The sequence below is a fragment of the Colobus angolensis genome, unplaced genomic scaffold, assembly GCF_000951035.1.
Source record: "Colobus angolensis palliatus isolate OR3802 unplaced genomic scaffold, Cang.pa_1.0 Scaffold273, whole genome shotgun sequence".
In the NCBI taxonomy this organism is placed as follows: domain Eukaryota; kingdom Metazoa; phylum Chordata; class Mammalia; order Primates; family Cercopithecidae; genus Colobus; species Colobus angolensis.
This window is the reverse complement of record NW_012115966.1, coordinates 1,612,542-1,634,947: the sequence shown is the minus strand read 5'-3', so window position 1 is coordinate 1,634,947 and position 22,406 is coordinate 1,612,542. Positions and strand designations below refer to the sequence as shown.

At 51.3% G+C, this 22,406-nt stretch overlaps 2 protein-coding genes across 6 annotated transcripts; both read right to left on the bottom strand.

Annotated features, from left to right (window-relative positions):
- Positions 1-226: 226 nt before the first annotated feature.
- On the bottom strand, positions 227-4,326 carry GSTM3 (glutathione S-transferase mu 3 (brain)). Of its 2 annotated transcripts, XM_011948091.1 has the most exons (8): positions 4,258-4,326; positions 3,850-3,925; positions 3,445-3,509; positions 2,002-2,083; positions 1,808-1,908; positions 1,373-1,468; positions 1,175-1,285; positions 227-888 (listed from the first exon to the last, which is right to left on the bottom strand). In XM_011948091.1, the coding sequence occupies exons 1-8, from the start codon at positions 4,303-4,305 to the stop codon at positions 790-792; spliced, it is 678 nt and encodes a 225-aa protein (XP_011803481.1). In that variant the 5' UTR covers positions 4,306-4,326; the 3' UTR covers positions 227-789. The 2 variants fall into 2 exon arrangements, with proteins under 2 accessions (XP_011803481.1, XP_011803482.1); XM_011948092.1 differs by lacking the exon at positions 3,850-3,925 and having other exon boundaries at positions 4,258-4,319.
- A 3,486-nt stretch (positions 4,327-7,812) lies between these two features.
- Positions 7,813-21,648, bottom strand: EPS8L3 (EPS8-like 3). Of its 4 annotated transcripts, none has more exons than XM_011948093.1 (19): positions 21,444-21,648; positions 19,400-19,454; positions 19,176-19,240; positions 17,393-17,551; positions 16,965-17,114; positions 16,799-16,854; positions 16,261-16,403; positions 16,053-16,168; positions 15,679-15,796; positions 15,538-15,599; positions 15,217-15,291; positions 14,752-14,900; positions 10,864-10,945; positions 10,433-10,467; positions 9,730-9,928; positions 9,389-9,517; positions 9,011-9,084; positions 8,393-8,525; positions 7,813-8,135 (listed from the first exon to the last, which is right to left on the bottom strand). In XM_011948093.1, the coding sequence occupies exons 2-19, from the start codon at positions 19,428-19,430 to the stop codon at positions 8,124-8,126; spliced, it is 1,788 nt and encodes a 595-aa protein (XP_011803483.1). In that variant the 5' UTR covers positions 19,431-19,454; positions 21,444-21,648; the 3' UTR covers positions 7,813-8,123. The 4 variants fall into 4 exon arrangements, with proteins under 4 accessions (XP_011803483.1, XP_011803484.1, XP_011803485.1 ...); XM_011948094.1 differs by having other exon boundaries at positions 16,261-16,400; XM_011948095.1 differs by having other exon boundaries at positions 9,730-9,838; positions 16,261-16,400.
- Between the last annotated feature and the right edge of the window lie 758 nt (positions 21,649-22,406).

Sequence of the window (22,406 nt, the reverse complement as noted above, 5' to 3'; positions counted from 1 at the left end):
CTAGTGCTTTTTGTCTCGTCATTTATTGTGTGTGCCTTAGGAAAAGTTGTAGAATTTGACCCTATTCAATTGGTAAATCTTTCCTTTGTGATTTTGTTATTGTTTAAAAAAGTAAAAGAATAAAGAATGCTACTCCACAGGCAAAGCAGCCTATAGTTTTTTCTTTTTGTGTCTTTAAAGAAACTTCTCCTACCCCATGGTCACAAAAATTCTTACATTTTCATCAAATACTTCAACAGCTCTGTGTTTAATGTTGGGCCTTAAATTCCAGATTTTAGTGAATAGTGTCAAGTGGGGGTCTATTATTTTTAATGAGTAAGCAATTGTCCCAACTCTACTGGCCAGCCCACCAGTTTGAAATACTACCTTTATCACACTAAACTCCCATGTGTACACAGGATGGTTTTTGAACTCCAGTTAAGTCCATCAGCACCACAGTTTTACTTGTGTTATCCTCACCCAGTCTTCACAGGGACTCCAGTCCCATTTAACACACCTGCTCTCTCTAACTGTGCAATCTCTTTTTCTAGTACCCACTCTCAAGGCTTGGGCATGAACCTACAGCACTTGAACTCAGTTGGGGAGTAGGGGGATGCCAGTGTTGCAGTGATTCAATTCATATCTTGATGATTCTCCACATATTCTTTTTCCCTTTTAGCCTTTATACCCAAGAGAAATTCAGCTGGACACCAGTAACCTAAATGCTATTTATTGAAAAGAGCAAAGAAAAAGTGCTGACCCCTTAGGGACAGGATGAAACAAAACAAGCTCTGCAAGTCCACCTCCTGCTCAGCATACAGGCTTGTTGCCCCAGTGGGCCATCTTGTTGTTGATGGGCATCTTGAAGAACTGATCAGACTGTATATAGGCAGCGATTTTCTCCAAAGCCTGAAAGGAAAATACACCAAATCTTATAAAGACCCCAACCCAGTCCAATAGATGCATACCAAAACAGCAACATTCACATGTTGCCTATGTCTACCTCCTCCACTTTTTGTAGACAGTGCCTTCAAGGTGTAGAAGTCAGACTTTTCCCAAGACTTAAAGGTCTAGAGGTGTCCAACCATTGATCCCTTTAGGCAAAAGCCAGGCAAGAATCCACCACAACGGGATCCTACAGGGCCCAGGGAAGCCTGTGAGTGTTTTTATAAGAGAAAGGTGCAGGAAACATCACCTCAAAACGGCACATAAAAGCCTTCAGGTTTGGGAACTCATCCAGGCACTTGGGCTCAAATATACGGTTCTGATCCAAGATATCATAGGTGAGAAAATCCACAAAGGTGAGCTAGAAGAAAAGCAGTAAGATGCTTGGATCTGAGGAGTAGTAGCCTGCAGAGATAGAAGGTGTGCTCTTCTTTTCCCTTCTTCCTACCTTTTCCCCTGCAAACCATGAGAATTTCCCCAGAAACATGGAGAATTGTTTCAGTTGTCCAGGTAGCTCTTCCAAGTACTGAGGCTTCAGTTTTTCCTGAGAGGAAAAAACAGAATGAGGAATAGTGGTGATCACCTTTGTAGTTAATCAGGGCATAGGCCAGTGATGGACATTTAGTAGCCCCTTCTCTAGGTGGCTTCTCATTGCCTTCACTTGAGGATGGCAGGGTGGGAAGGAGGAGTTTGGAAAGAAGAGGCACCAGAACCAGAATTACACGACAAAACAAACCAAAAATTATAAGTTCTGTTTCTTATTCTAATAATCTGGGTTGGTGGGAAGGTAGCAGCAGCAGAATGGAACAGAGATAACCCTTGGGTTCCTAAATACCCCTTTTTCTGATACTCCATTCAGCAGATGTATGCTAAAGAAACTCACATGCTCAGAGCTGTAACAGAGCCTTATCAGTTGTGTGCGGAAATCCATTACTTGGTTCTCTACGATGTCCACTCGAATCTTTTCTTCCTCAGTCTCACCACCTGTAGGCCAAATGATAACAAATCACCCTTGGCATTGTCCACTCTCAGACAAACTACCAGCCTGGGGTCCCTCCCCAGCCCTACCCCACTCACACATGTTGTGCTTGCGAGCGATGTAGCGCAAGATGGCATTGCTCTGGGTGATCTTGTTCTTCCCATCCATGAGGTAGGGCAGCTGAAAGGAAAAGGACAGGCCAGATGAACAACCTACCTCTCTCTTGATTCCCTACCTCTCTCTCCTGGGGAAAAGTACACTTGCAGGGCAGTGAACAAGAAAGAGAAGATGCTGCGTTAGCAGAAAAAAGAAAATAAGTAGAAGGTAGCAACTGGGTTCACGAGATTCTAGACAGGGGTTCTTAAATTAGTGTGTGTATATGTGGGTGTATGTACATGCCATGGACCTTTTCTCAGAAAAAGTTGTTAAATGCATGAAGCAAAATAGATAATTTATACAATCAAAAAATATTTTTAAAAATTCAAATAGCGTAACATGCCTATTAATGCATTAAATAGTAAGCAGATGTAATGACTAACATAGTCTCAAAGTAAATAACATTATATGTATATATTTATTTACACGTATATAAATATCACTTAAAATATCTGCAATGCATTTAACAGAATATAAAACTACCTGATTTCAGGCTGGGCACAGTGGCTTACGCCTATAATCCCAACACTTTGGAAGGCCGAGGTGGGAGGATTGTTTGAGCCCAGGAGTTCAGGATCGGCCTGCGTAACATGGCAAAACCCCATCTCTAACAAAAATACGAAAATTAGATGGGCATGGTGGTCTGTGCCTGTAGTCCCAGCTCCTTGGGAGGCTGAGGTGGGAGGACTGCTTGAGCCTGGGACGTTGAGGCTGCAGTGAGCTGCGATTGTGCCACTGCACTCCAGCCTAAGCAACAGACACCCTGTCTCAAAACAAAAGAACAAAAAACACACACAAAAGAAAATACCTGATTTCTACTAGTGACAAAGTGACAGACATGGCTAATAACCAACGTCACTTATTGTCTCTCTTCACAATAAAAGGAAATCACTTTTGCTAGTGGTTAATGGGAATGAAAATACATATCCAGGCCGGGCGCGGTGGCTCAAACCTGTAATCCCAGCACTTTGGGAGGCCGAGATGGGCGGATCACGAGGTCAGGAGATCGAGACTATCCTGGCTAACCCGGTGAAATCCCGTCTCTACTAAAAAAAAATACAAAAAACTAGCCGGGCGAGGTGGCGGACGCCTGTAGTCCCAGCCACTCGGGAGGCTGAGGCAGGAGAATGGCGTGAACCCGGGAGGCGGAGCTTGCAATGAGCTGAGATCCGGCCACTGCACTCCAGCCCTGGCGACAGAGTGAGACTCCGTCTCAAAAAAAAAAAAAAAAAAAAAGAAAGAAAGAAAATACATATCCATCCAGTTCAAGGACCCCTGAATTCTATTTATTCTATCCAGGTTAAGATCCCTTATTTTGCATCCTTCCAGGCAGGAAAGAGGCAAGTTTGGATACACTTGAAGGCTTTCCCTTCTGCCTGACTTACATTAGGAAAGTCCAGGTCCAGCTTGAATTTGACATCCAGCCATTGGCTTCGATCATAGTCAGGAGCTGTAAGAGCCAGAATTAAGTGGGACCCAACCTCCTTAATACCTCACCTGACAAGAGCGAAAGATCTAAAGAAATGACTTGGTCCCCAATACCTCAAACTCCCGGGCCCCAAAAGCATAACCATTGAGCCTCTGAGCCCTATTTGGTTAAGCATTAAGATGCGGTTGGGCTATGTTAAAGAGAGAACCCCCAGTTCCAGATAAAGGATGTGTCGCTATTCATCCAGACTGGGGCAGACGTCCCACTCGGCCTTGGCGAGACGCCACCACCCTCTGGGCATAAGAAGACCTGGGCAGGTGGAGGGCCAGCTTGGCTACACGGGCACGCAGAGCGGCATTACCTTCACCACACGTGTATCGTTTCTCCTTGTAGGAGGTATCGGTGAACTCCAGGAGCAGGCGGATGGCGTGCGCCAGCTGGGGGAAACAGCGGTTCAGCGACTGCGCAGCTCCCACCCATTCCTAACGCCCGCCCGCTAACGTCCCCGGCTCCGGGGCTGCCGAGTCCCTGCATCCTGCCGGGGCGGTGGTTAAGCTAGCCCCCAAGCCCGGCCCCGGCGTGGTCTCCTCGGCCTCTCCCCACAGGGCCCGCCATCCCAGAGGCTGGGCAGGGGTCGACGTCTGTGACTCGGAAGCTCGAAAATGCTTCCGCGTAGAGCTGCTCCTACTGGAGACCGGGAACCCAGAGACCCGCCGTCTCCGCGTCCGTCTCTTTGACCGAGCGGTTCTACCGTTGAGACGGCACTCACCCCACGAACATCCCAGTACCCCAAAACCATAGACGACTCGCACGACATATTCAAGGATTTCCGAGCCTGGGCGGAAACCCTTCCGCGGGCCCAGCGCGAGTCCTGACTCCGCCTCCGCCCCGTTCTCCGTCCCCTCCCTCCGCGGCCCCACAGGGCCGTGCGCAGGCGCGACTTCTGTCGGTGTTGGGGTTCAGGGCCTCGCAACTCGAGGCGGGATACGGGCGGGAGCGCTGCAGGCGACCAAGCGGACCGGAGGTTGAGGCTCCTCCCTTCCCCACGGGTGGGAGCCAGACTTTATTCATTAATGGTGTCAGTGAAGACGCGAAAAGCAACACTAGCCAGGCAGTTGGGACTCTAGTTACCCAGGGAGAGCGAGATTCGCGCCGTTTTTACCGAGCCAGCCGGGGCTGGAATGAGGGATAGGGAGACTGGGGCAAGGCCGGAGAGTCGGACCAGCCTCTGACCACACAGAGCAGAGGATTCCCCACAGACCAAGCTCCCCTCTCTGTCAGTCAAGGACCTCTGCAACCTGACCCCAACATGCTTTTCCAGTCCTATCTCGCCGTCAGCCCGTCACAACTTCATAAGCCAGCCCAACCTAAAAATGCTTGCTGTTCCTTCTACACACACTTGCATTTCCCGCCTTGGAGTGTTTGCCCTGTGATCCTCCTGCCTGCAGCCTAATATCCACAGCCTATCCTTCCTCAGCAGCCTTGCTCAAATGTCTGCCTTCTTGAAGTCTTCTCAGAACCAACCTCTATCCTGGCCAGAAGAGGTCCCTTATCTTGAATGTTTCCTACCTTTGTTTTATAGGCTTAAGTAGTTTATAGTTTCCTTATTATAATTTCCTCCTTCTCCAACCCCTCCCCCTTCCTAATGCTCACGCATTTAGGGAAATTAATCTTGCCTGTTTGTGTAGCATGGACTGGAGGAGGAAAGGTACTACCATTTTTCGTTCACTCAATGTTTAACATGCCTGTTATGGACAGGCACTGTTTTAGGTACTGGGGATACAGAATTGAACTCAACAGACAGAATGCCTGCCCTCAGGAAGTTTACATTCTAATGGGGAATAAATAAACTAATATATAGTAAATATGTAGTAAGTCAGATGGTGATACACATCCTATAGAGAAAGATAAAATCGAGAAGAGGGGGGTCTCAGGATGGGAATTGGGGGAGTCCTAGTAGGAAGGGGATTTGTGTTTTTAAAGGATATGTTCATAGAAGGCCTCATGAAGAAGTTAATCTTTAAACAAAGACCTGAAGGAGGTGAGAGATCAAGCCACTCTGCTGTAGGGGCCACCATGGGCTGATATAAATATAAAACAGAATAATTGCTGTTCCTTTTACAAGCATGTTTGCTCTGCTCCTGCCTGCACCCTAATGTCCACGGCCTACCCTTCCTCAAGTAGCCTTGCTCAAAAGCTCACCTATTCCTTGAAGCCTTCTCAGAATCACCCTCTATCCTGGCCAGAAGAGCTCTCTCCATCTCTTATCTTGAATCACTTCCTACCTGCAGGAGGCAGGGAGAACTCCAGGAAAAGGGAAACAGCAAGTACAGGAGTGATCACTCTGTAGATTACGTTTGAAACCAGAGACTAAATGAGATCACCATGGGAGCATGAGTAGCAGAGATGAGGTCTAAGGGTTTGAGGTGCTCTGGCATATCAACATGTAAAGATTAGGGAAAAATGAGGGCGAACCAGCAAAGTAGTCTGAAAAGGAATGGCCAGGGAGGTAGGAGGAAAACAAAGGGCCTCGGAAGCCAAGTGAAGATGTTTAAAGGGAGAAGTGATCAACTGTGTCAAGTGTGGCTGACATCTTCAAGTAAGATGAAGATGGAGAATCAATGGTTGAATTTAGGAAAGTAGGGGTTTTGACCTTGACAGAGCAAGAGACCTGCAGGAGGCCCCTATAGTCATGGGAAGAATTAAGCTTCTGAATTTCAGCAGGGCCCATGCAAATGAAACGGGGCACAGATTTGTAGCAGGGTCAACTCGGGAGAGATAGGGTTCTAGTTGACTGTGGAGGAGTGACAGAGGAAGGAGTCCTGAGCAGCTCTGAGGGTTCTGGCCGGGCCTCCGCAGCACAGCCCTCAGGGCACTCTGAGCTCCTAGATCCCCTAGCTTGGGTGTGGGAAATCACATTTGCCCATCAGTTCAACTGAAGCAAGGTTGGGACTTTTAAAAAGGGCATTTTGCTAAACAGAAGAGAGGAAAAGAGTACAAACCACAGGGACAGGTGAAATTTATAATGCCTGTGCCTCTCATTCCCAAGAAAGCAAAAGGCCAGTCACAAATTCACCTGAGGTTTAAGATGAGCATTTATTGAGTACCTATCATATGCCAGGCAATATTTAAGTGTTTATGTATGTTAGCTAATTTATTCCAATTTAAGCTGCACAACAACTTTAGGAAGTAGGTGTTATGCCCATTTTCTAGAAGAAGAAACTTCCTGGAGCGGTTAGGGGAGTTGCTCCTCTAAGCTTGAGGTCCCACAGATGGTCTGGGATTCAGACCTAGATCTGTCTAATAACACAGTTGGTGCTAGTTTCCCTGCACTTGGCCATCTGAACAGACTCTCGCTGCATGGCAGTCTTCTTGGGAAGTCTGGGGAACACCAGGTGAAAACACTTTTTTCTGGTCATGAACAGTTTCCCTGCTTTTAGGCTCCTTTAGCTCTGGGAGGCAATGGAGGGTGATGGGTTAATACCTCCTCCCTCATCCCAAGAAATTAACTTTTCTGGGTAACTTTTGCCCTTGACAAGTCACACCCAAAGGGTCTCACCTTTTCTCTCTTTTGTGAGGGAAAATTGTTGCTTTCCTATTCTGTTAACAGCTATGAGAGATGATTTTCTGAGGCCAGGAACTTCAGGGAATGACATAGGCAGTCTAAAAATAGAGCAGTTTGGGGCCCAGACAATGTTAGGGTCATGGACAAATTCAGCTAAGAGAGATTTAAGGGACCATCTTAAGAACCCTCAAATCCATAAGTACTTTGGGCCTTATCTGTTGACTAAATCAATACAAGTATAGCTACTGGTATGTAGAGAGGGGACTCCTTTGAGGTTAAAGAAAGCTACTTTTACTAAAAAATATACAAAGCTATGGACAGTCCAGACTCTGCTTAACCGTTGAGAAAACAGGGTCCCCAAGAGTGGAATGACTTGCTGGAGTTCACCCAGCCAGCTGGTGCAACTGACCAAAGCCCACAGCTGTCGGTCCTTGTGCTCTTTGCTACTGTGAAGTGGTGTGCCTGCAGCTGTGCTGGGTGCCTTGGAATATACTGAGAGATGTGTGTGCGAAAAAGATGGTGAGCATAGCTTTATTTTGGAGTTTGTTTGGAAAGAGAGTCAGGAGAGCTTGGACCATGATTCTTAAATTCTGATTCCCGGCTCCAGGTTGCTGTGTGAATGTCCACTCACATTCAAGCAATCTGGCTCAGTGATGGATGTAGGCTTGCTGCCGTTTTCATGCCAAGTGTCCCAGCCCTTCCTGTCTCCCTGCCTTTGGTCTCCCTCAGGCCCAGAAGAAGCCGCAAGGGAGGCACATGACAAGCTTGAAGATGCTTTTGTTGAGAAGGAGGGGGACTGAACAGATTCTTGACAAGCCTAGGCATAAATGCTCCAGATTTGGGAAAGAGATAAAATAAATAGGTGGTTACTGGGGAGGCTCCAACACAGCCAGAAGGGGCACTGTTTACTTCAGCCTCTGGGCCTGTCCATTGTTTTTGCTGTATGAGCTGCGGTGTGGGGTTTGCTGTAAACTGGGATCCAGAAGAGGAATTCTCGGGGCTCTAATGGGTATCAGATCTGCCATCTTGCATCAGCAGGGCCTGGTTCTTGGAGGTATCTAAGCTGGTGCCTAAGGGCTTATCTGAGGAAAGAAAAAGATTCAGATGAGGCTGGTGGCGGGTGAGGGATCTGCAGAGCTTGTGCCACCAACAAGCTTGGAGCCTCAAGGTAAGCCTGAATGCATGAAGCTAAGCCCCTGGGGGAATATCGTGTGCCCAGCACCCGCCACACTCAGTTCTGCCCCAGGGCTGGGCCGGGAGGCCTGTCAACTTCGCACTCTCTCTCACCCGGGAGCACCAGACAGTCCCAATGGGTGTCAGGACCCCAGGGTGTCCTCACCCCCAGCATCCTTCTGACAGCCTCCAGCCGGGACAGGACTCGTGGGGCCTCCTGTGGACACAGCATCTGTAGCTCCCCAGGTCTCATGTGAAGTAGCTGGCTCCCCGTCAGGGACCCGAGTGTCCTCACCGTGCTGCGAACAAAACGGCAAAAGCCATCAGTGGTGCGCTGGAAGCACTCTAGGCCTGAGCATTTGGATAGAAAAGGGGCTCTTTGGGCTTGGAGGTTGGGGTTACAGAAAAATTCATGGAGTAGGCTGTCTGGGAGTGAAGGAGTACAGTCAGCATTTGGCTTCAGCCAATTTCAGAACTTCCAGGCTTGGAAGAAGTGCTCTGGGAGAGAATCTTCTGGCTGGGGAGGGGCGACTGAGCTGGCAGCTGGGGTTCTTCCCGAGTCCACTCCCCTGATCCTTGCTGCCTTTGCCACAGCAGGGTTCCCCACTTAATCTCTAGTCTAGGCTTGAACACGCCTCTGCTGTGTCCTCTAACTCAGCAGAGACAGTGCTGGGTGGGGGTCATGTACAATGTAGGCCAGGTTGTATGTTCTGGGTCTCTGGGTTTCCTTGGTTAGCCCTTTATAACGTTTCTCCCTCCACATCCGGTAGGGCCAGGCACTCACACAATGGAGAAGTTCTCTGCCTGCAGCCAGGCTGTGACCTCTTCAGGCCTCGAGCTAAGTCGAAGCATTGGAACCTAGAATCAGGGGGAACCAGGGGTCAGAGTCCATCTCATCTCACAGTCAACCACAGCCCCTAACATCTGGGTCCCTTCTCTAGGTTCCCATCAGATCAATTCTCTTACTCTGTGGCTTTCTGGTCTGGCAGGGAGCTGGTCTTATTCTCTGCTCTGGCCCCATGACAAAGTTGGCACACACTAAGCATGCAATAATATGGTTTAAATCAAACCAAGACTATCTCCTCCACTTGCCACTGAATCTTCCTCACCCCCACCTCCAACTCAGGACTTAGGGCTCTGGATAGTCCAGGCTGGGTAGTACCCGAGAGGGTGACCGGTCCTGGGTCCCAGAGGTCCCCGACTGTAGGGGCTCCAGGATGTTGCTGGGAATGTAGCCGCTCTGTCCCGCTTCGTTCTTCACCAGCCACCACCGCTTGCTATGATCCAGAACCTGCCAAGAGTCACCACCTCAGTCCCCTGAGCCTCTGTCCAGCCAGCCTGCCCTCCCCACACAAGGCTTTCTCCCTCCGGCCCTTTCCTACCCTCCTTCTCCCTCTCTAGGCCACCCACCTTGGTAGCCCCCTCCCTGGACCACCCACCCTTGGCTGCCTGTAGCTCCCACCAACCACCACCTCCTTTTCTAGCCTCTGGCCCAAGCCTCACCTCCAGCTCTTCTCCTTGGACCACAGTCAGTTCCCGTGGGTTCCTAGCTTCAAACTCATACAAGACTTGCATTTTCAGGGCTGACTGGACAGGTTTGGGGCTGGAGGGTCTGGAGTTGGGGTCCCCAGGCTGAGGGTCATCGTTGTGTGTCTTCTCCTGAGGAAAGTGTGAGGTGCTCCCTAACCTGTGACTTCCCTTCCTAAGAAACAGAGTCAGGATGGCTGGAGAATGGGGCCTCAGAAATTGAGCCTATATCCCAGCCCTGAGAGTCCCCCCAGGTATCTCCTGCCTGCAGCCTGATGGTGACTTTTGGGTTTCTTTAGAGTTTGCTGGCAGGTCAATGTTAGGTGGGGCTTGGAGTGGGGCTTTCTGCAGGCAGGAGGCATCTGAAATGTCCTTGATTTCTGAAGACATTTCCCGGAGTGGAATTTTCTACATCTGAGCTCTGCCCTAAGCACTTTATACTGGAGTTTAGGAGATCAGAAACATGTGTGGGTAGTATCATGAGAAGAAGCTATGGGAGCCTAGGAGGGTAGAACACTGTTTTTCTCCCAAGGTAGGAGAGGGATGTCCTTGTACATGGTTGTCTGGCTAAAAGAGACCCTGTTGGCTCTCTTGAGATGTAGAGAGCCAGAGATCCAAAGGAACAGCCCCGTCCCTCCCTCCCTAGGACCACACGGTCCCTACTAAGCCCAAAGCATACCGAGGGGAAACAGGGGCCTGGTATCCTAAGGGTGCCTGTAAGGGACAGAACAGAGAGTGAGTCAGAGAAGGAGGCAGCCAGCATAGTGGGATGGAGCTGGGGTATCTGACCACAGGCATAAGCAGCTCACACACAGCTGCCTCCTATCCCTTTTCCTGTCTCCTCCAGTATACAGATACAGGTGCCCACATGAACCCACCCACCCACCACTTGGAGATGGGGCCTCAGAAATTGAGCCTATGTCCCAGCCCTGAGAGTCTCCCCAAATATCTCCTGTTTGCAGTCTGGTGGTGACTTTGGAGTTTCCATGGAATTTGCTGGCTTGCCAGTGTTAGGTCACACCAGTTGTGTGACCATGGTTTGGATGGGGAGGGCAGAAACTAGCCAGGGACTAGGGCTGTGGCTAGGGCTCTGTGCCAAGCTCCCCTTACTTGGCTGGAGGGCTCTGGAAGTTGCCAGTCATCTGAAAATGTGGGTTGGTAGGGCAGCGGCTCATCGCCTGTCCAGTCGGCCCTGAAGAGAGAAACAAAGCTGAGTTCACATCCACTCTGTGAACTCTGATGCCAGGCTGTGGGATGTGGAGAGGGAGGGGATGACAGGGCCTAGCCTCAGGAATCTTTTGGTTAATAGGTGACATGGTCATGTGCACAGATGAAAGTCCCCGACACCCACAAAGGAGCAAACAGCTAAGCCTGGACACATCCCACGGAGCAGGTGTCTGGGGGCCAGCCTCACCTCTGCCCGTGAGGTAGAGATACACCACCTCCGAAAGAACATGATGGACGCTTCATTGCCCTGATTGGGTGTTTGGATTGAAGTAGTGGAACTACAAGAGCTTTTGGGCTGGTCAACACCCCAGGGGGCTCGTGCAGTATTTTTCTAGGCTGTTTTTAGTTTCCTGGCAGCAGATCCTTTTCTTTCTAGCTAAGTTGTTTGTGAATTTCTACCTTGTGAGTAGACTGCAGCTGAGCTGCTCCCATTGACTCTGGGATGGGCTGGTCCTTGCCTCTCAGCCTCCCCCTCTCCCACTGCACAGGGCCCAGGAGGACCATGCTGTTTGTGGCCTTCAGGCTTGCCTTGCTTGGAATATTTTCCTCTTGTCTGTCCAGGGAATGCCCATTCATTTCCTTGAAGAATTTCTCCTCCTTGCTTCACTGGGGCAGAAGTAAATATTCTGCTGAACTTGGTACATCCCTGGGTTATTGCTCTTCTCACACTCCATTGCTCATGATTCTTTTCTCTTTGTTTCTTACTATATATAGATCTCCCTGGGGGCTGTACCCCTAGTACAGTGGCTGATACACAGGAGGCAGCTATTAAGTGTTTATTCAACGGGAACAAAGGAATGATTCCCTCTTCTGAATCTTTTTAATTGGTTCCTTCTGTGCCTTAGAAACATGCTTGGGTCTTGACCCTAATACTACTCCTTATAAGCTGTCATCCTATTACTTTCTTCTTACCAAATTTTTTGAGAATATGCCTATATCCTCTGCCTATATATTCTTGTCTCTGTTGCTTTCATTATTCCTGCAACGTGGTTTCTACTTCTGCCATTACTTTATTGAAACCAGTCCATTTAAAATCCTGATTGACAAATCCAATGGCCTTGTATGGTCTCTGTCCTTCTGGATGACCACAACATTTAGTGTTACTTATAGCTTTGGGTCAATTTGCCAAAAATCAAGTTATCTAAATATAATTTGCCTGAAATTCAACTCTTTTGAGGGTTTTTACATTTCTCTAGGTATTCTATTTTCTATGTTTCTGTCTTTCATTTATTTCTGGTTATGTTAAGAAATTAGAAAACATCTAAGGGCACATCTGACTTAATATTACATTTAGAAGTATTCATCAATTGTACATAATTTTATGAATACTGAAGTCGTTTTGCATCTTTGTGGGTATTTGAAAAATAACATGTGCTAATCTGTTTTTCTAACGACTGAAATTGCAGAAGTAAGGCTGGGTTTTGAAATACAAAATGATGTGTTTGACATGATTATTCAATGTTCAAGTGGCTGAATGAAAGAATTTGAGGCCCTCTTGTTTGAGTCTATTGTAGAACCTCTGTTTTCCTCTCCTGCTAGTGCTAGACAGATACCAGAGCTATTCCCACAGACAGTGGGAGCCCAGCACAGCCCCAAGAGCTGTGAGACTGGCTTATTCAGGTACTCTTAGTCCCAGGGTTTTGGACAAGGGAACACTGGTATGAGATGGGAGGTCCAGAACTGATAAGTAATTTCATTTTAGTGACTGCACAGAGAGTGCATAAAAATAGATTGTTATGGGTGGAAACAACCCACGTGTCCATCAATGGATGAATGAACAAAATGTGTCATCGTCATAACAACGGGGTATTATTCAGCTATAAAGATGAAGGCAGTTCTGATAGATACTACAACATGGATGAATTGTGAAGACATTATTTTAAGTGAAACAAGCCACATACAGCAGGACGAATATTGTATGATTTCACTTATATGAGGTTCCTAGAACAGGCAACATATTTCTCATAGAGACAGAAAGTAGAATAGAGGTTTCCAAGGGCTGAGGAGTGGGTAATGGGGAATTATTGTTTAATGGGTACAGAATTTCTGTTTGGGATGATGAAAAAGTTCTTAAAATACTGTAGATAATGGTGCTGGTGGCACACATTGTTAATGAACGTAATGCCACTGAATTATACACTTAAAATGGTTAAAATGATAAAAATGGTTAATTTCATGCTGTGTATATTATACCATAATAAAAAATAGATAGTTTTGAACTATAATTCATGTCTTCAGACAAACTGGACACAAAATTTTGTAAATGGGGCTGAACTGAAAAGAACGGTCATGGTGGGGTGCGGTGGCTCATGCCTGTAATCTCAGCACTTTGGGAAGCCGAGGTGAGCGGATCCCTTGAGCTCAGGAGTTCAAGACCAGCCTGAGCAACATGGTGAAACCCCATCTCTACAAAAAAATACAAAAAATAGCCAGACGTGGTGGTGGCACACAGGTGGCACACCGTGGTCCCAGCTATTCAAGAAGGTGAGGTAGGAGGATTGCTGGAGCCAGGAGGTGGAGGCTGCAGTGAGATGAGATCATCACACCACTGCACTCCAGCCTGAGTGGCAGAGCGAGATCTTGTCTCAAACAAAATAAAAGTGGTTATTAGGCAAATAACTCCAAGGAAAGATTCATTTCCCTGTTGGCTTTTCTGCTTTTCTAAAGCCTTTTCTCTTGGTTTTCATCCCTCTGCTCTTCAGGTTCTCCTTAACTCTTCTGCCTTCTTAACCCTTTTTGCATTCGCCATGTAGAAGTTTGCCAAGGCCCTTGCCTCTCCTTTCATGGAGTAGAGCAAACTATGCTTGTCAAGGTATGTTCAGGGGCTCCCTCTGGAGTGCTCCCCAGTAGCTGTGCCTCCAGCCATCACTTCCGTGCATCCCCTCTCAGCTGCCCAGCCACCAGGCCTCTGCGGAACATTCCAAGAATGCCTCAGATCAGCGTGCCCAAGCTGGTTCCTCCCACTCCCCTGGCTCTCATCCGTTTGGCTTTTTGGTTTGTTTTGTTTTTTTGAGATGGAGTTTCCCTCCTGTTGCCTAGGCTGGAGTGCAGCGGGGCGATCTCAGCTCACTGCAACCTCCGCCTCCTGGGTTCAAGTGATTCCCCTGCCTCAGCCTCCCAAGTAGCTCCTCCAAGGCATGCACCACTACACCCAGCTAATTTTGTATATTTGGTAGAGATGGGGTTTCACCATGTTGGCCAGGATGGTCTCGAACTCCTGACCTCAGGTGATCCGCCCACCTCAGCCTCCTAGAGTGCTGGGATTACAGGCATGAGCCACCGCACTGGCCTCCTTTGCCTTTTTTGTCCAGCTGCCCATCTCACAGTTACCCCTGCAGGGAGTATCTCTTTCTTTCTTAACCCCTGGCTCATTGGTTGCCAAGTCTTACTGATATTACATTTGCAGCATCTCTTACATCAGTAATTCTTAAATCTGGGGCTGGATTGAGATAAAGTTTTCACTTTGTCCTTGACAAAAATGAGAAAATATTTTAGTAGAAGGTTGCCATCTCCCTTTTCTTGGGAAAAACTGTTCTTTTTTCTGAGATAACATGTTTCAGTAGTGGGTGATGGCAAATGTGCACTTTTCTTATGTTAATAAACTGTTTGCACATAGCCAAATAAGAAGTTGGGAGCTCTGTGTAGAGTCCCCCGAGTAGCTCTGAAACGTTTCTGGTTTGTGGCAACATAGAGCCTGGCCACCTCTGATGTCCTGCCTGATGCTTCCATGCCCCTGACCCCCAATTCAGTTCAGGCCTTGTCTTCACTCACCGGCTAGTGGTCCAGGCCAGGCCCAACCCCATCCAAAGTTTACTCTCAGGTGGGCTTAGACAGGACTGTAGCAGGTTGATGGCTTTAGGGGTGAGGAGGGGTGAGATCACTTGGGCTGCTAGGCCAGCCTCAGGGCACTTGGCCAGGATCTAGGGGAGAGATGGAAAATGTCAGGAAGCCTAGGCTCCCACAGGGCCCAGTGAGGGTGGGAAACGCCCAGAGTCCCTGGCTTCCCACTTTTGCAATGGTAGGATGTTAACTCTTGCAAGTGTCCCCATCTGCCTTGGGCCTGCTGCTCCTTCCTATCTCCCTTGGAGCCTTGGTGTCCTTGGCTCTCACCCCAGCCCATCTAGTTCCACCCTGGCCCCTGCTCCCCCGTCCCCCTCCACCAGCCTCCTTTCCTCCCTCTACTCTTTCTTGACTTCAGCCTGTCCCTCTTCACCACCCTGTCCTCCCTTGACTCACGAAGTTTAGGGATTTGAAGAGGATGTGCACGAGCTCAGGGGCACTTGTCTCCTGCAGCCAGGTGGCTAGCCTTCCCTGGGGACACAGGGCAATGCCTGTCACCACCCTTCACCCCACCCCATCTTCACCATTGCACCATAATTGTTTTATGCCTTGGCTAGAAGGCTGGCACTTCCCACAAGTCCCAAGAGAGGAGGGGAGGTTCTAGGGGGAGTAGATGGAGAAGAAAAAAGCTTGGGATGGTTGAGTCCAGAGAGCAGAGGATTAGTGGGGAGGAAGGGGAAGAGGAGAGGCCTGGTGAACTTGTGGGGAGCCACCTACCAGGAGGTTGAAGCTGTACTTGATTTTCTGGAAGCAGTCAATGTACTGTGCCTGGGTGAGACCTGGGAGAAGCGGCAAGGCAGTGGGCCACAGATCACCCCAAGACACCCCTCTTCCTCTCCCCTGGCCCTCAGTACTCACCTCCCTGGTCCTTGCTTTTTTTCCCAAATTTCTTCTTCTTCCTGCTGGTTTTTGCCTGGACCTTCTCCAGCTTTCCCATGAACAGCTCAATGTCCCTTAGGACATGGTTCAGCACTTCCTGGGCCCCAAACAACGCATGGCCTTGAATGGGCAGTTGGGCCTGCTCTAGACCTCCCAGCATGCCTCCCGCACCCCTCCCCACCACAAGCCCCAGCCTCAGGCCCGGCCTGGAGTATAAACAAGCTTCTCTGGCCTCCTGGCCCAGGCCCTGGTCATCCTGGGACCCTGGCCTCCTAGAAAAAGAGGGAGGGTTGGTGTCCTTCCTTTTCCCAGGCCCAGAAAGCCTCAGCAAACTCGAGACCACCTGCAGTTACCTCATCCCTCTCTGGGTCCTCAGGGGAAGAGGGCCGCCTTGGAGGAGGCAGAGTAAAGACACTTGGTTCTCGGGCACTGGGGTGGTGTGGCAGGGGCCTTGGGGATGGCGGGAGGCCTGCAATGTAAGGGGATCATGGATCTAGATCTTAGATCTTTGACTTTTTATCAAAACTTTCTCCTCCACCTGCCCCCATGCCTCAAACTTACTATGCTCTAGGGTCCTCTGGTGGGGCTGTTCTGGAGGGAGCCCCCGCTCCAGATAGAGTGCCTGCTCCATAGGGAGTGGCCTTTCCATAGGAGGCCCCCTCCATCTGTCCTGGCCTGGGTGAAGGCCTCCAAGTTGGGGTCTGCTGAGGACATGGTAGGGGTCACATCTTTGACAAGGTTCTTGGGAGAGACGCCCTCCCTACACTTCTGCTCCAGGACCCAGGGGCACCATCACCTCTCTCCGGGAGTCCTACCCCCTGCTCCCTGGTCTCCTTCTGGACCCACCCCTGACTCCACCCTGCCTCATCTGCCTACCCTCTGGGCCCTCTCGGGTCCCATCTCAGTCTCTAAGGACAATCTCTAGTGCCCCCTGGGCCCAGCCCCTTCCCTATGCCCACCTCTGTCCCAGCTCCTCCTCAGTCCAGGCCCAGGTTGGTTGGGCCACAACCTTCTGGGTTCCCCAAGATATGGGGTCAGGGTCTGGCCCCCGAGGCTGAGCTGGGAGGCCCCATAGGTGGGCTCGATCGAGGCTGCCTACCTTTGCTCCAGCTCTTCCTCCAGAGCCTTCTGCAAGCTGGTCCTCAGTCTCTCTGCCTGGGAAGCAGCAGTCAGGCAGGCTCAGTGTGTGTGTGTGCGTGTGTGTGTGTATGGTAGGGTGATAGTCAATGAACCCCACCCCTGACCAATCACCCCTGACCACTCACCCCCACTTCCTGGCACTGGAAGAGCAGAGTGCTGGTGTCTGGCAGGCCTGGCTCCTGCACGGTGATGGACAGGATGGAGTTGTAGGAACACGTGTTGAGCGCCACGTTCATGGCCTGGATGCTGTTCAGGCGGTAAGAGTCCAGCTCCTCCTGGGCCAGGTGGAGAGGTCAATTGTGAGGCCACCAAGAGCCAGGTGTGGCTTCTGGGAGCTCCTGACCAGCTCGTCCTAGCCCTTTGGTGACTTGGGGCTGGGGTGTCATCTACCTGACTCTTGTGCCTCTGTCCCCTGTCTCTTCCTAGGCCTGGGTGTGTGTTGTATTTGGGGAGGGTGGTTGCCCTTTGGGGCATGGAGGGTGGAGTTCAAGAGCTAGTGCTTGCTTCCCCACAGCCCACACTGGCTATGGCTGGGTTTGCTGGGAGGGCTGACCTTGGTCTCAATGTCCAGCAGCTGCAGCCAGCCATCCCTGACCTGCAGGATCAAGTCTTGGCTCCACACCCGGCCCTGCGCATCCATCTCGAACAGCTTCTGCAAGGCATCCTTGGGCTCCTGGACTCTCTGACTCCCCAGCTTGCATGTCATCAAGTGCTGCAGGGAGAGAGGCAGGACTGGGAGAAAGCTCAGAGAGGGGGACCACAGGCGTGCTGGGTAGAGAAAAGCAGAAGAGGAAGAAGACGTGTCCTTGGCCCCCTTGAGGTGGGAGGGTCTAGGCTTCAGATAAAGCAACTTTCCAGGGCCAATGTGAGGGCCAGTGTCGAAGCACTGGGGCCAGGGATGGGGACTCCAAGTCTGAGTCTGAGGGGCTGCAGGAGGGGTTTGAGGACTCTAGAGGAAGGACAGGCATGGCCTTTACTAGTCCAGGCCAGGTGAGGCAGCTGGGTGGTGGTGGATGTGCGATCCAGCCACCCAACAGATAGCTCCTCTGGAGGGGATACAGGACCCTCAGATTCTGTCCCTGGCTTCCTTTGTTCCCTTTGGGAACTCAGTCTCAGCCCAGTCTTCCTCCTCACTCACCCAGAACTCCTGTCTCTTTCTCCCTGGTTCATGCCTGGAGATATCCATCGTGATCTCAGTCTCCACTCAAGTCCTTGCCTACTGCTAGGCTGACCATTCAGGAGTTTTTTTGCTGTTATCCAATTTCCTTTAGGAGCCCCCTCCCTTCTGCCAGCCAAACACTGCCTTCACAAGGCCCCTTCCACCCAGGCTTCTTGTGGGGGGAAAATGCAGCCTGCCTCCTGCCCCTTAACCCCCAACCCCTGCCCAGGGCCCAGCTCCTCTCCCTGTGTTCACACTACCAGCATGTTCAGGGGACCCTGGCATCATGAGCAAACTCCATCCTCCTGAACATGTCTCCTCTTGCTCTGCCTGCTGGGCCTAAAATAAGCCTGTTCTCAGCCTTCACCCTACAGAGAAACTGAGTCCTCCTGGCCTCTCCTCAGCTGGCTGTGGGAGCCCTGCCTCTGCTGCCCTGTGGGACCTCCAGACCATCTCCCCAGCTCCCTCCCTGCTTGTTCTCCACTGGAGTCCTAACAATGGAGCTCTTCTACCCCAGAGCTCCAGCCTGACCCTGTGCCTGCACTCCCCACCACATCCTTATAGCCTGTGCTTCGCCTTCACCTTGGTGTCAACAGCCCTTCAGGCACCTAAATCTTGTAGTGCCTGCGTCATCCTCCCTGGCAGAGCCAGAGACTCCTTTCTAGCCTTGGAGCAGCCTTGGAGCTGCTCACACTCACCCTGGAGGCTTGGGCCGAGGTGGCTCCCCTCTCCAACAGTGGCCATTTCAATCCTCCACAGGGCCCAAAGACCCCACACACTGCCGCCTCCAGTCATGCAAGGTCTTGGGCAATGGAGCAGTGCCCTGGGGACTCGGGCAGCAGAGGTTTGGGAGACAGGTGAGGGTAGGTGGGTGGGTGGTTGCGAGTGCTTCCTATCCCATCCCGCTGCTAGTTCTTCCTGTCTGGGGACAGGACACTCATCCGCTTAACCTCCAGCCAGGCCTGCTTTGCCCACTCCGACCACCCCTCCTACTCCCCGACACTGAGCAGATGCTCTGGCAGGCTTGCTGGATCTGAATCCATGGGACATGGTTGGGACAGGCTGTTGGCTTCCAGGGCAGGGACTTGTGTGAGGTGTCCATGTTCTGGCAGGGCAATGGGCATACAGGAACACTTGGGTTTAGTTGGACACTGCCCAGGGCTGCAGAAGTACTCACCTCCACCCTGTGCTGCAGGAGGGTGGGCTCTGAGGTGAGGTTCTGGGAGTACTCCTTCCGGTGCACTACAGGGGCACAGAGCAAGTGGTGGGAAGCAGGCAGAAGAGTGAGGTGAGACTCAGGCAACTGCTGGGGGCAGTTGTTGTGAGGAAGAGGGAGTGGAGGATGGGACGTTGAGGGAGCTCAGTGGGAGGGCAGGGGAGAGGGGCCTGCCAGGAGCTTACAGTAAATGGCTCTGCTGCTGGGCCTTGACATGTTGACGTTGCTGAGGACGGCTCCCTAGAACCCAAAGTGAACCAGAGGCAGCCTTCAGAGCTGGGGAAAGGGGAACCAGGCACAGCAGGACAGGACAGTTGCTATTGCTCTGACTGGGGGCCTCTGGGACCAGATGCAAAGCCCCTGGCTCCAGGGGCCCTTTCCAGAGCCATCTGCAGCCAGTGTCCTCCACTGCGGAGCCCTCCATCTTGGCTGAGCCTGGAGGCCCTAGGCTGAGGGAAGGGAGGGCCAGGGAGGCCACAGCATGGCTGGGCCCCAGGGAAAGCTCCAGACCCCCCATTGTTTGGCCAATAAAGGTCATGCCAAGGAGCCCAGGAAACCTGGATGGATAGGGACCTGTGTTCAGATCCTATTTTGGGCCTGGGTGTGAAAGATGCTGGATGAGCAGAGGGTTCTGTAGCTGACTCTGCCAGAGGAGGCCCTCTTGTTCAACCCTGTTACAGTTCTGCAAACTGAGAGGATACTGATACTGGCTCTTCAGCTGTAGACCCTCTGGGAAGACTGCATGCATGCGTGTGTGTACTTATGATGGCACTGCAGGACTCGCCAGTGAGCTGACCTCCATGAGTGGCTCCCCAGGCCTCCTGGCTTTTTGCTTTTTGTACTCTGTATCCTCTGCCCAGGTCCTCTCCTGGCCCCAACCCTTTAAATTCCAGCTGCACTGGAATGCTGCACTGGACCTTGTACATTTCTCTCCAGCAACGATAGTCATATCAGCCACCACGGTGCTGTGAGCCTGGTGCCAAGCCCCTTACCAACATCCTATCAGTTCCTCCTCACTGCCGTCCACTTGTACTTACTTGGTGCCGTGTGCCTAGCACTATTTTAACAGCTTTATCTTCAGTCACTCTAATCCTCAAAACAACCTCACAAGGCATGTACTGGTATTGTCCCCATTTATCATATGAGGACTCTGAGGCTCAAAGATGGTAACAGGCCTGAGGTCGCAAACGAGTGTTTAATAGAGAGCAAACCCAGATCTGTCTGACTGCAAGCTTCATGTTTTAGTGGTTTGTAAACATGCCTCTGCCACTGGGCCGTGCGCAGTCACGGAGGGAGTCTAGAGAGCATACATGTTGAAATGGAGTGGAATTAAATGTGGTGTGTGTGTGCCGGCTGGGAGTGGGGTTAGTCTGTGCGGGTCAAGGGTATGTGTTAATCTGAATGAGGTTTGTGGGTATTCACATGTCTACATGGTACACCTCAGTTGTGCAGAAGTACTGGGATACCCCGAGTAACATGTAAGAGAGCAACCCACACCCTTGTTTATTAGGACTGTTATGAAAACGACGTAGGATCTGATAAGATGACTCAGTGTTGAAGGAAATAAACTGCCAGTGAACAATAAAGGGAATGTGGAAGGGACGGCTGAATCTCTGGTTTCCTTGTTTGAGAGGACCCCTTTTCTCTCCAGGGGTAAGGCGGGGCTAGAAGCCTGCTCCCCTTTCCCAGCGTCCCCCAACCCCCATTGTAACACTTCCTGCTTCTCCATGCTCTCCATGCAGAAGAGGAAGTGAGGTCTGGCCCTGGGCAGCCCCACTCCCTACTCCCTCAGCACCAGGGTGGGCCCTGTAGGGCCCTGTGGGTAGGTAGGTCAAGGTGGGGAAACAGCTGCCTCCAAAGATTCCCTACCCCAGGAAGGGAAGAGGGGGCTGGCTTGGCCTGCCTTGCCCCTTAGGGGTAGGGGAGCTGTGACAGCCCAGTTTCCCCCTTTAAGCCCTAGATGTAGGGGTTTGGAGCAGGGAAGGCCATCACCTCCCAGACGCTGGGGCAAGCATCCCAGAGGTCCTTCTGGAACCTGGACCTTGCTCTGCTTTCCAGCCCACCAACCAGCTGCTGAGTCCCAAGCCCCTCCTCGGGCTTGATCCCCTGGGCTGCAGCTGGGAACAGGCTGGAGACCTGGCCTGGGAAGCCACTAAGTTGCCCCCACCTGCCCTGGGATCCTCTGTGACTGGGCTGGGCCCCGATCTTCCCTGGGGGCCAGGCTCTTACCTGGGTGCCAGTGAAGATCAGGTGCCTGGTCCTCCTAGGGGGCTGGTCTTGGAGCAGGTGGTCCGGTGCTGGTGGCAGAAGGACAGCGGCTTCTCTGATAGTGGCCACAGGCAGAGCCTGCCTTTGATGAGGTTACAGAGGCAGCCACGCCTGTGTTCTTTGGACTCTGGCGGGGTAGGGAGGCCTCCTGGCCACTAACCACTCAGCATCAACCTGGACCTGCGGCAGTGTCTGTGCTGACAGGTGTCCCCAGCTTAGCTAGAGGCTACTGCTTCCCTGTTTCCCCACTTCTAGCCTTGGGGTGTGGCCCCCTCTTCCCTCTGCCTTTTGGGTGCCTACTCTGGGGAACAGGTCAGCATCAGGCACTGGCCTGGGACCGGAAGGAGAGAGCATGCATGGCCCAGAGTCTGGGTTCCGTGGTGAGGGCACAGGCTGGCAGGAGGGGGACTCCAGGCTTGGGGGAAGCTGTGGGCTGGTGTGTGTGCTGTGCCTGAGCATGGGTGGCACCCATAGGTGTGTGATCCTGTGTGCCTGGGTGGTGCCTGTGAGCAAGACATGGATCTTTTCAGAGAAGATGGGAACTGCGGCACAGAGCCACGTGGGGCATTACATGGAGGGCTGAGATTCCCTCCGGCAGGGCCCTCATTCTGTCCCTACTGCTGTCCCTTCCAGCAGGAACCCCTGTACCAGCCCATTCTTGCTCTTCTACTCTCTTTCCTTCTCTACCCCATCTTGTGCCCAGACCCCTGGTGGATACCTAGCCGGCTTCAGCAAAGATGGGAAACGGAGACCTGCGTCTATCTCTAGTCGTGAACCTGCCCACTTCCCGCACTTCATGGTATTGAAAACTCTTTGTTGGCACTCAGGGTGGGCCAGGCTCCCACGCCCTCTGGGAACTCAGTCTAACCAGTGAGGTCAGATGTAAACAGAAACCAGGGAGCAGGGCAGGAGGGGAGGCAGGGG